Source organism: Diadema setosum, chromosome 10 (genome assembly GCF_964275005.1).
Source record: "Diadema setosum chromosome 10, eeDiaSeto1, whole genome shotgun sequence".
Classification (NCBI taxonomy): Eukaryota; Metazoa; Echinodermata; class Echinoidea; order Diadematoida; family Diadematidae; genus Diadema; species Diadema setosum.
Window position 1 is genome coordinate 24,903,043 of NC_092694.1, and position 12,525 is coordinate 24,915,567.

Genomic DNA, 12,525 nt, shown 5'->3' on the forward strand with positions numbered 1-12,525 from the left:
AAAAAAGTACACATTCATAAAAATGTCAGTTACTGCGTTTTTCCATGGGGGGCAGACATGTTACCACAGGAACTGTGTGGTACTGTTTTACAGGCTCATGTGGTACTCCCTGTGGTACTGGTTGGTACCACACAATGTACCACACAAATATATGTTAACACAGGAACTGTGTGGTACTGTGTCACAGGCTCGTGTGGTACTCTGGGATATATCACAGGGCAGTACCACAGGACATTACCACAGGAAAGTACCACAGGACAGTACAACAAGACAGTATACACACAAATTGTCCTGTGGTATTTTGGGACGTATACCACACAACAGTACCACATGAATTGTCCTGTGGTATTTTGGGACATACCACAGGAGAATACAACAGGAAAGTACCACAGGATAGTACCACAGGACAGTACCACACGACTTGTTCTGTGGTATTTTAGGACGTACCACAGGACAGCACCACAGGGCAGTTCCACAGGACAGTACCACAGGACAGTACCACAGGATAGTACCACAGGACAGTACCTCACGACTTGTCTTGTGATATTTTGGGACATACCACAGGACAGTACCACAGGGCAGTACCACAGGACAGTACCACAGGACAGTACCACAGGAAAGTACCACAGGATAGTACCACAGGACAGTACCACACGACTTGTCCTGTGGTATTTTGGGACGTACCACAGGGCAGTACCACAGGACAGTACCACAGGAAAGTACCACAGGATAGTACCACAGTACAGTACCACACGACTTGTGCTGTGGTATTTTGGGACGTACCACAGGACAGTACCACAGGACAAAACCACAGGGCAGTACCACAGGGCAGTACCACAGGAAAGTACCACAGGATAGTACCACAGGACAGTACCACACGACTTGTCCTGTGATATTTTGGGACATACCACAGGACAGTACCACAGGACAATACCACAGGGCAGTACCACAGGACAGTACCACAGGAAAGTACCACAGGATAGTACCACAGGACAGTACCACACGACTTGTCCTGTGTTATTTTGGGACGTACAACATGGCAGTACCACAGGACAGTACCACAGGATAGTACCACAGGACAGTACCACACGACTTGTCCTGTGGTATTTTGGGACATACCACAGGACAGTACCACAGGAATTGTCCTGTGATATTTTGGGACGTACCACAGGACAGTACCACAGGATAGTACCACAGGACAGTACCACAGGATAGTACCACAGGACAGTACCACACGACTTGTCCTGTGGTATTTTGGGACGTCCCACAGGACAGTACCACAGGGCAGTACCACAGGTCAGTACCACAGGATACTACCACAGGACAGTACCACATGACTTGTCCTGTGGTATTTTGGGACGTACCACAGGACAGTACCACACGAATTGTCCTGTGGAATTTTGGGATGTACCACAGGACTGTACGACAAGAATTCCTGTGGTAATTTTCGATGTATACCACTGGAGTGTACCACAGGAACAGTCCAAAATCCCACAGGAAAATCATAATATGGTGCTATTGCACACAAAAGTACCACACATCAAATTAAATTTGTAAGTACCACAGAAAAATGCTACAGGATATTCTTTTTTTTTTTCTTATCATTTTATACCAGAGGACTATCACATCAGGAGAATATCAAACAGCAGTACCACACAGGAGTACCACACAGGAAAAGTGTAAGGCAGAATCAACTGAAATCTATAACAAAAATACAAACAAAAAAGCACATATTAATATTCCTTAATTAATTGATAGATGACTTATGCTGTGAATTATAACAATTGATTTGCCATTACTTATCCTGTCCTATACTCCTACAGTATTACCTATTTAGTGAAAGTGCTGATGTAAAGCATGAGAAATTTCATAAGGACTTCTGTGGTACTCCTGTGGTACTCCTGTGGTACTCCTGTGATACAAATTTTTACATAGCTCATGAATATTCATAAAAAGCACTCTAGATTTTAGAAAATAAATATATGACTAAAAAAGTCAAAGTATTAATGATGGAACTTACTTTGAACTTTATGAAAGATTGTCTAATTATGTTATGTTATTCCCAATATCATAGATATCGTTATGAAAGTGTAATTTCATATCTTGATAATAAAGTATAATCGAGTTAGTAACCATGCCTTAATGCTTTACGGATAGACGGCCATATATATGTGTACTGATACGGTCGATGGCTACCTAGGAATAGAATATGACTGCTAGTATATAGATCTATTATAGAACTAGATTGGCACTTGGCCATTAGACTCTCGTTTGAGGTTATATGTTAGGAGTAAGACAGGTTATTAAGTAGGGCCATGTTTGTCCTGAAATCCATCACTCACCTATCATGAATATTCCTTGATATGTGGCTAAAATTCTCCCAGATTTTTTTTTCGATCTATCCTGTGTGGTATTCTCCTGTGGTAATGCTGTGTGGTACTGCCCTGTGGTAATGCTGTGTGGTAATGATCGACCTGTGGTACTGTCCTGTGGTACTGTCCCAAAATACCACAGGACAGTTCCTGTGGTACTGTTCTGCGGTACTAGTCCTGTGGTACTGCACTGTGGTACGTCCCAAAATACCACAGGAATTCCTGTGGTACTGCCCTGTGGTACTGTTCTGCGGTACTAGTCCTGTGGTACTGCCCTGTGGTACGTCCCAAAATACCACAGGAATTCCTGTGGTACTGCCCTGTGGTACGTCCCAAAATACCACAGGAATTCCTGTGGTACTGTTCTGTGGTACCGGTCCTGTGGTACTTTCCTGTGGTACTGCCCTGTGGTACGTCCCAAAATACCACAGGAATTCCTGTGGTACTGTCCTGTGGTATGTCCCAAAATACCACAGGACAATTCCTGTGGTACTGTCCTGTGGTACTTTCCTGTGGTACTGTCCTGTGGTACTGTCCTGTGGTACCGTCCTGTGGTAATTACCACAGGAGTACCACAGGACTTTTACGTAAGGGTTGTTTTATTTCTATACTTGCCGTGTCATAGTATTGTCCGTTCATTCTGAAGGTTTCTTCATTGCTCGGATACTATTACTAGTGTTTTATTTAAGTTTGCCTTAACTGGCTAGATATTTGTTTAGGTGATAAATAGGGATTTAATTCTGTGATTAATATTTTGGCAAATAAGGTGTGTATGTGTTATGCTGTTTGGTTTATAGACAGTGTAGTGTGTGAGGTGTTCGTGTTTGTGGTGCATCCCACATACATTGTTTTAAATAGTGCGATTTGTTTGTGTGAAGGTGTAATTAGTTTCTAATAATTAGTTAAGTGGATATATATATAAGTTTTGTTGCTGTTTTTTTTTTTTAGGTTAGTTTTCCTAGGTGAGTCCTATTTTTGTGGAGTGTTACTGGAGGGCATGCCTGACCAGGAGATTTTCTGGATTGCCATTCAGGGCCACCTCCAGTTTCTGTTGTTTGTTATCGAGGCGTATAAACAGGGAATTATTACCCATTTAGAAATTGTTCAATTCTTGGTAGATTTTTTATTCAAGGAATTGTAGTTTTTTTTTTTTTTTTTTTCTCACCTCCCCACGATTTTTAAGTAATTGGGGGTGGGGTACAGTGTTATCACTGTTAGTGTTAGGGTAATAGTGTGTCTGTATAGTTTTCTTGTACAGTGTTGTCACTGTAAGGTTAATAGCGTGACTGTATAGTTTCTGTGCAGTGTTGCCATTGTTAGGTTAATAGGGTGACTGTATCGTTTTCTTGTACAGTGTTGTCACCGTTAGGTTAATAACGTGATTATATAGTTTTTGTGCAGTGTTGCTACTGTAGGTTAATAGTGCGACAGTATAGTTCTCTTGTATACAAGGAATATTAGAGTCTATACCTCTTTAAGAGAGGGGATTGTATAGAATGGCTACAGGTGAGCCACAGGGGAGGATCCCCATTAACACTTGTAGTTATACGGATTTGTTGGCAGTGGGAGCAACCCCTGCCCAGGCGCACCATCTCCTCGAATTGAGGAGGGAGTATGGGAGGGTTACTCCCAACATGGTGGAAGCAGAGGGGGAGTACGTGAGTGGGGACTTATTAGAGAGGCTGGACTTCAGCCCAAGCGTAGAGTCAAGGGAAAGGTTAGCAGAAGCTGAATCGCCCCTTCTGATACCTGAAACACCTCTCGAGTCCTCTCATGTAGTTACCCACCCCTCTCGTTCCATAGCGGAAGAGGGAATCGGTCACGGTAAACGTGACGAAACCTTCCGCACCCGCTCTGAGGTGGGAGCTACAGTCATGAACCCCTCTAGCAGAGGGGATGAGGGATTGGCAAACTCAGGTTTGTCTGCATACCCACATGACTCTTATCCCCCACCAGGGCAGGGAAGAACAGAGACAAGGGGTGGGAGAAGACAGGGACGGAGGGATACTCCATCTAGTCATAGACCGCTGTCACGTGAGTGACTTTTTTTTTCTCTCTGCTACTCTGACACCAAAATAATGGAAATTCAAACTGTTCGTATACAGTTATGCTCGAGTTTAATCTTTCAAATCTTTGTAGCTTTCTCGTTCATAACAATACATTGAGCATAAAAGATAATATGAAACAAATCACAAATACATAACTTAGGTTATCTTGGATGACCCGAACTGGTGATCCCCTCAACTTGGCTCAGTCGTCATCGATGCCGGATACACTCGTCGTCGACCTCGGCACAGTCGCTTGGCTTGTCCCTTGGAAGCATCCCTTGACTTGGCCACTCAGCTGGACGCTACCCTATCGGCGGTCCTCTCAGCTCCTCGGCCTTCACTAGTCTCTGCAACCACACAGACTCCTGCCTTGACCCGCGATGCCCGAGCTCAAGCGACGACGAGCAGGCAAATAGAGATTGAGCCCCGTACCAAAGTTCGGATCATAACTGTCCAAGTTCAGTTTATATCGGCAGCTGGAGCTCGCATCTCACCGACCTGGAAAACCCCCAGAAAAACGACTGCTGCCTAAGCGGAGATCTATACTGGATGTCTGATTAAAGTGTCTCTCCTCGATCCCCTACATTCCTCAGCTTTTTGATAGCTCCCCTAGCCATAGAGATTAACACTAAAGTCCCTTACACTCCCATACACTTGTCTTTTCATGCCTTTCCTACACTAAGGAAATCATCCAATCATCATGCTTAAATATTGCCCTATTGAAACTGTACACAATATGTCTAGCCATCGTCTAGACTGCTGTTACATAACATCTTTACTCGTGAACTTGTGAACAATAAATTACAGCCAGCACCCTAGTGACACTGACATAGCCGAGTCTCGACTGAGCTCGAGAACATTCCTAGCCACCACCTGGATGGGAGCTATTACATAACACCTCTATTCACTCAATTTCTATGGTCTGAATTAATATATAGTATCACAAACCGGGCATGCTGTTGCCATGCTATTTCTTTAACTTTTACTTTGTCTAATTTGATGTAAATTTCCAAACAGTCTGTCTCTTGCAGTTTGACCTAGTAGCTTTCTAGGACAACTTTAAAACTCTAAATCTTTACAAATTCGAACCAGTTCGATTTCGCTTCACTGGCGAAATCAAAGATAAATTTCTCTCCTGACAATATCCCCCATCTTAAGATATAATTGGGATATCAAAATTATATCCTACAAGAAATTTATGAAACCTGCTATTCAATCAATCAACATACTATTCACAGTGTATGTCAATATGCATGTGTTCAAAAGAGAGACTGATAAACATCAATATCAACAGCATATATACATCATACATTACACTATCCTTTTCTCTTCTGCCATCCTTGTTCTGAAAAGAAACCACTTTATAATCATCTCCCAGGCCTTTTAACAACCAACTTTTGCTTTGTTGGTATTCCTTATAAAGGCCTTATAGCTTACTTAATACGTTTTCAAATGCATAAGCTTTAAGTCTTTTATAACTTAAATAGAACCATCAAACCTGTATATACAAAATCTTCATTGCCTCTAATAATGATGCCTTTTAGCAATAATATCTCTACTATCACATATTCCTGCTCAGATATCCGAATATGTTTGTCTGTACTTTGGCTTTCATTTCCCTATACTTCCATGTTGCACAAATCCTACAACAAAATAATATTGTTGCTATTTACCTGTTTGTCTGGATGAAAATCTACTAAAATATAATCTTGCTACCTGGTTAACAATTGCTACCTCTTAATACGCCTAGTATTCTAGTACCTCATGTGTACTTAAATACACATACTGTGAGATTTAACTAAGCCTTAAGCATTACTCCCTACTCTTAATCCCTTTACATCTACATTGTAATCGCGATTCGCTGATCCCGTAAGAGAAATAAGAGAGAGAGAGAGAAAAGCTTTTGTAGCATTTGCACTTACATGCGCATTATTTTGTTCATGACAATTCAACAAAACCAATATATGTTTCATCATTTATGTTCTTCTCTTTCTTTGAGCTGCACCTCGTTAACATGTAATGGAGAAGCAAGGACCATTGAAACAACAATATAAACAGATACAGCAATCTACTCATGAGGTCAGCCGTTCGGCCTTTTGACTAGCACATTGGACGGAGAGTTACAAGGCTCGATTATTCCTAATTTCAACATGGAATCAACTTCCTCGCTAATCTCCTCTTCCATAGCCTGAGGTACCCTATGAGGCGGAGATCGCACTGGTTGTTCAGTCGTCAACGAGATTCCACATTGGACTGGATCTACCGTTACCATGTCAACAAACTCCATCTGCACTACACTAGGCACACTGGACATCTCCCTATTCCAATCAGAACCAGCCTCTGCCATATCTTCCTCGTCAGCCATGACCTCAACAACTTCCTCATTGCCTTCGACCCCCTCAACCTCAAAGCAACTGGCCACTGGCACTTCCTCATGTCGACTATCTTTGTCAATAGTCCTTTGGCATACATCACATGACCTACAGAAATTAGCCACATCTTCCGACATCCAAGGCCAACAGAACTGAGTCTGAATCTTAGACAAAGTATTGTTGATACCCAAGTGTCCACCTGGGAGTGAGTCATGTGCGACTCGCATTATCTCGTTCCTACGAGGCTTAGGCACTACGAGCAATTTAGGACCTATGCCCTGATTACTTTCATCCTCTTTCTGCCTAACTAGAAACCCCTGTTCACACACAAACTTGTTCTTGGAATTATCAACATGTCCCATTTTCTGCCATAGAGGGCGCAATGACTCATCATCTTTCTGTTCCTTTAGAAATTCACTCGACCGCACATCAACAGGCTCTGCAACAGTCAAACCTTTACTAGGCCTCGAATCCTCCACCTTTTGTGCCCGAGTTTGAACAGCCATCCCTGTATCATCCAATTCACCCGGGATTGTGACCTCGACGTCCTGTTCTACACCATCATTTGAACTTTCTAGACCCATATCCGGGGTTATGACCTCTACATCCGGGTCAGACACAACACTCTTTGGGACCCAATGTAGATTGGGGTCACTCGGTTCACGAGCCCCTTCTACATACCCGATAACTACCTCACTCAAACAATCAGGCATGCACACGGCTTCAACTTCCCCTTCAAAATATGGCGAGTCAACAGCTACCTTAGCCACGGGAAAACGCCTAACCGTACCGTCAATTAACCTCACTGCCTGATGTTGACCTGTTAATTGGTCATTTCTAACCAATTTCTCTTTCACCACGCACGTACTACAACCTGTATCACGCAAAACAGACACGGGTGTATTATCTGGCATCAGTCTTCCAGACACAACCGGCATACGATTCACCATCGCGGCAACATCATTGTATGCCATTCCAACTTTGTCAACCACTTTTATTTTCACATCCTCAAAGTCATCGACCACTCTTTCAATGGGGAGACAACCTGCCGTCGAACCAACAACTCCCGGCTTAGAATCACCCCGCGACACCTCATTCGCCACATTCATGTCTACTTTGGGGGCCGTACCTTCCCCAGCACCCATCAAACCTTGAGCTGATACAGGCCTAGACATCATGGGACAATCTCTTTTCATGTGATTTGGGTTTCCACACATATAGCAACCCCTGCCCTGAAAAGTCCTATTTCCCATAGCCTTTCCTGCCTTTGACTGAGCATCAGCCGGTTTCTGATACGTACTAGTCTTCTTGACCTGATTTTGTTGGGGTGGTTTGCTATCCGGCTTTGAATCTGACCGGTTTCTTTCCGATTTCTGTACACCCGAAAATGCATGAGGGCCGTGAGCTTCTACATAGATTTCTGCGCAGTCAACTACCTCCTTGAAATCTTTACATTTTCGTTCCTTGACAAACCTAACTACTTCTCTGGGACAATCTATGAGAAATTGCTCTTGCAAAATCAAATCTTCTAGATCCTTTCTAGTATCCCCAATCTCAGCCTCTTCCAACCAATGATCAAAATACCCCTTCATTCGAGTAGCAAACTGTTTTGGGCGCTCAAACTTCATTGGCTTAGCTGATCTGAAACTCCGCCTATACCCCTCTTCAGTGAGATGATAATACGACATCAACTCGTGCTTCACTGTAGCATAATTCTGGAGATCATGAGCACTCATCCGATTCACAACATCTAACGCTTTGTTAGATTGGAAATCAAATACAACACCCACATGTCTACCGGGATATTCTGACTTCTCATCAACATTTCGAACTTTGTGACATAAGCATCAAACTTATCATGCGCGTCATCAAATCGACCTACTTTCAGCTTTAAGCCAGCTAACTGGGGCCTACCAACATTCGCTGTTTCTCCCTCTATACGCAACTGTGCTAATTTTATTTCATGTTCGCGCGCCTTCTCTAGAGCTTCGCGTTCCCGATCAGCTTCACGGGCAGCTTCACGGGCAGCTTCACGAGCTTCGCGAGCTTCGCGTTCAGCTTTAAGCTCTGCTTCAATTGCCTGGCATCTCTCTGAAACAAAACTACTCAATTCACCACCACTAAGGCCCATTTCTCTGCCTAATGAAGAGAACTCTCTGATTTGCTCAACGCTAGCCATACTGACTATGTAACTTCCAGAGTAAGCAGACGTGTACTCGTACAACACAACAGCTGACTTACACCTAGCTATCAAAGTCCGACAAAAGTACTATCTTGTAGCAGGCGTACTTAATAACAACAATTTGTATCTCCGAATGAGCATACAATTGCAAATGACAAACAGCTGAAATTCACTCAACAAGCATTTCACATACCAAACCGCTAGTACCTTGACAAAAGCAGACCGGAATGCAAGCAATGTGAAACGACACGAGCTCACTTTACAAACATTCCACTTACCAAGCATGCCTTGTCAATAAGCATACTAGAGCTGTATCTCCCAATGAGCATACAATTGATTTGGGACTGTACAACTACAAACCCAACACTACAATCCATCAAACATGCCTATACCAGGCGACACCAAGGGCGTAACCTTGCAATAAAATAACACTCCGCACAAACTAATTCATGCACGCAAACCCCGAGTCTATCAAACTGCCTCTAACCGGCAACACCAAGGGCGTAACCTTGAAAAAGGAGTAACACTCCACATAGACTCGCGCACAGATTCATTCATGCATGCAAACCCTGAATCTATCACACTGCCTCTAACCGGCAATACCAAGGGCGTAACCTTGAAAAAGGAGTAACACTCCACATAGACTCATGCACACAAACCCGAATCTATCAAACATGCATATAACATGCAACACCAAGGGTGTAACCTTGAAATACGGAGCAACACTCCACACAGATTCAATACCCGAATCCACATCACACATGTGCCTCTAGTAGGCAACACCAAGGGCATAACCTTGGGGAGAAAAACTTCAATCAAACTGTCACGTAAGGCGACATACTCAAACGATTCACACTGGGGTAATGTTTCTGATCAAACATATGAAACAGTTATCATATCAACAACAATAACATGCAATTTATGACGGTAATGCGTACGATTGAGCGATGAAACTTCAATCATGAATCAAACACAAACATCGCATTTAAGCCTAAAGCATGTTAAAAGAGTATCTGAATAATGTTTTCTTATCAGGTAGCAGTATCTCGGTGGGGCCTCCAAATTGTCACGTGAGTGACTTTTTTTTTCTTTTTTTTTTCTCTGCTACTCTGACACCGAAATAATGAAAATTCAAACTGTTCGTATACAGATATGTTCGAGTTTAATCTTTCAAGTCTTTGTAGCTTTCTCGTTCATAACAATACATTGAGCATAAAAGATAGTATGAAACAAATCACAAATACATAACTTAGGTTATCTTGGATGACCTGAACTGGTGATCCCCTCAGCTTGGCGGCTCAGTCGTCATCGATGCCGGATACACTCGTCGTCGACCTCGGCACAGTCGCTTGGTTCGTCTCTTGGAAGCACCCTTTGACTTGGCCACTCATCTAGACGCTACCCTATCGGCGGTCCTCTCAGCTCCTCGGCCTTCACTAGTCCCTGCAACCACGCAGACTCCTGCCTTGACCAGCGATGCTCGAGCTCAAGCGACGACGAGCAGGCAAATGGAGATTGAGCTCCGTACCAAAGTTCGGATCGTAATTGTCCAAGTTCAGTTTATAACGGCAGCTGGAGCTCGCATCACACCGACGTGGCAAACCCCCAGAAAAACGACTGCTGCCTAAGCGGAGATCTATGCTGGATGTCTGACTAAAGTGTTTCTCCTCGATCCCCTACATTCCTCAGCTTTTTAATAGCTCCCCTAGCCATAGAGATTAACACTAAAGTCCCTTACACTCCCATACACTTGTCTTTTCATGCCTTTCCTACACTAAGGAAATCATCCAATCATCATGCTTAAATATTGCCCTATTGAAACTGTACACAATATGTCTAGCCATCGTCTAGACTGCTGTTACATAACATCTTTACTCGTGAACTTGTGAACAATAAATTACAGCCAGCACCCTAGTGACACTGACATAGCCGAGTCTCGACTGAGCTCGAGAACATTCCTAGCCACCACCTGGATGGGAGCTATTACATAACACCTCTATTCACTCAATTTCTATGGTCTGAATTAATATATAGTATCACAAACCGGGCATGCTGTTGCCATGCTATTTCTTTAACTTTTACTTTGTCTAATTTGATGTAAATTTCCAAACAGTCTGTCTCTTGCAGTTTGACCTAGTAGCTTTCTAGGACAACTTTAAAACTCTAAATCTTTACAAATTCGAACCAGTTCGATTTCGCTTCACTGGCGAAATCAAAGATAAATTTCTCTCCTGACAACCGCGGAGTAATCGCAGTCGAGGTGACATGGAACCTCCTGCGTATAACAGGCCGTGGAGTTCCCACAGTGGAGGGGAGGTAGAACCTTCACGGTACAATGCCCCATATATGGGCAACCAGAACAGTGGGTGGTTCAGGAGGAATGGAGGAGCGAGGGAGTACAATATCCCTCAACGGGATGTGAGGGAAGAATACCCTCCTTTCCGATATCAGGCCGCACAGAGGCAGTATAGGGAGGAAGATAGTGAATCCTACTCCTCAGCTGTGGAACGACAAAACCCTCCAAAGCACCAGAACCCACCCAAGTCCATCACCTTTAATGATGCGGGTAGTTGGCGGGCATTTTACCGCAAATTCGAAGCATTTGCTGCGGATAGGAGCTGGACCCTTCCGCAGTGTCTCAACCACTTGTGCTGGTGCCTGGAGGGCAGGGCAAGCGAGTACTTTGATTCGCTATTAGATAGGGAGCCTAGGCTGACCTATGTTCAAGTAATTTCACGCCTTGCTGAACGCTTTGGCCAAAGTGAACCGCCAGAGGCAGTACAAGTGGAGTTTATGAGTGCTAAGCAGGGCGCGGATGAGTCCCTTGATGATTGGGCAGATAGGATGCGCGACCTATCTGCAAGGGCGTTTCCTGGGGTACACGATAGGTGTCTATCTAGGCAGGTAGTACTGCGTCTGTGCCAGGGATGCCTGGACAGGGACGCGGGGTGCTTTGCCTTGGACAAACGTCCATCTACCATTGAGGAGGCTGTCGAAGCTATCCGCTGGCATAAGCACTCTCGTCAAGTCGTGTATGGGAAACCAAAGCACGCGAAGACCCTCACTGTTTCTCCTGAGACGGTTGAGGAGTCACATATATGCAAGGTGGATGTAACACCTCGCTCCCTGGGTCGTCCATGGGAGTCAAATTTCTCCAGGTTGGAGCGACGAGTCGCTGACCTGGAAGGCCAAATGACCAAGCTCACCCATAGTATGAATACTGTGGGAGATAAGGTGAGTAGGTTGGCAGAGCAAGTGACATCCTTTATGCAAAAGGAGGCACCTGTCACTCTCCCTGCAGTAACCTGCTATCACTGTGGGCAGCTCGGTCATTTCAAGAAGAATTGTCCGCAGTTGCAATCACCTCCCCGGGAGAAGAGGGTGTCCTTCCTGGGGGCAGAAGAAGAGTCAAACTCCTCGGGGTCGGAGGATTAGGCCCTACCCCGACCCACACAACTGCGGGCCCATCTTCGACGAGCAATTTAGGTAGCCATGGGGGCAAAGACAGTGACCACCCTGAATTTGGTCCGGTTATTTCCCTTTTGGGGCAA

General features: G+C 44.2%; 1 protein-coding gene across 1 annotated transcript; it reads right to left on the reverse strand.

The window, feature by feature from the left end:
- Window positions 1–6,500: 6,500 nt before the first annotated feature.
- Window positions 6,501–9,063, reverse strand: LOC140234209 (uncharacterized). Its single transcript, XM_072314273.1, is given in 2 exon segments — window positions 6,501–8,554; window positions 8,557–9,063. Coding segments are annotated over 2 exon segments (2,469 nt in total). The 5' UTR covers window positions 8,972–9,063.
- Between the last annotated feature and the right edge of the window lie 3,462 nt (window positions 9,064–12,525).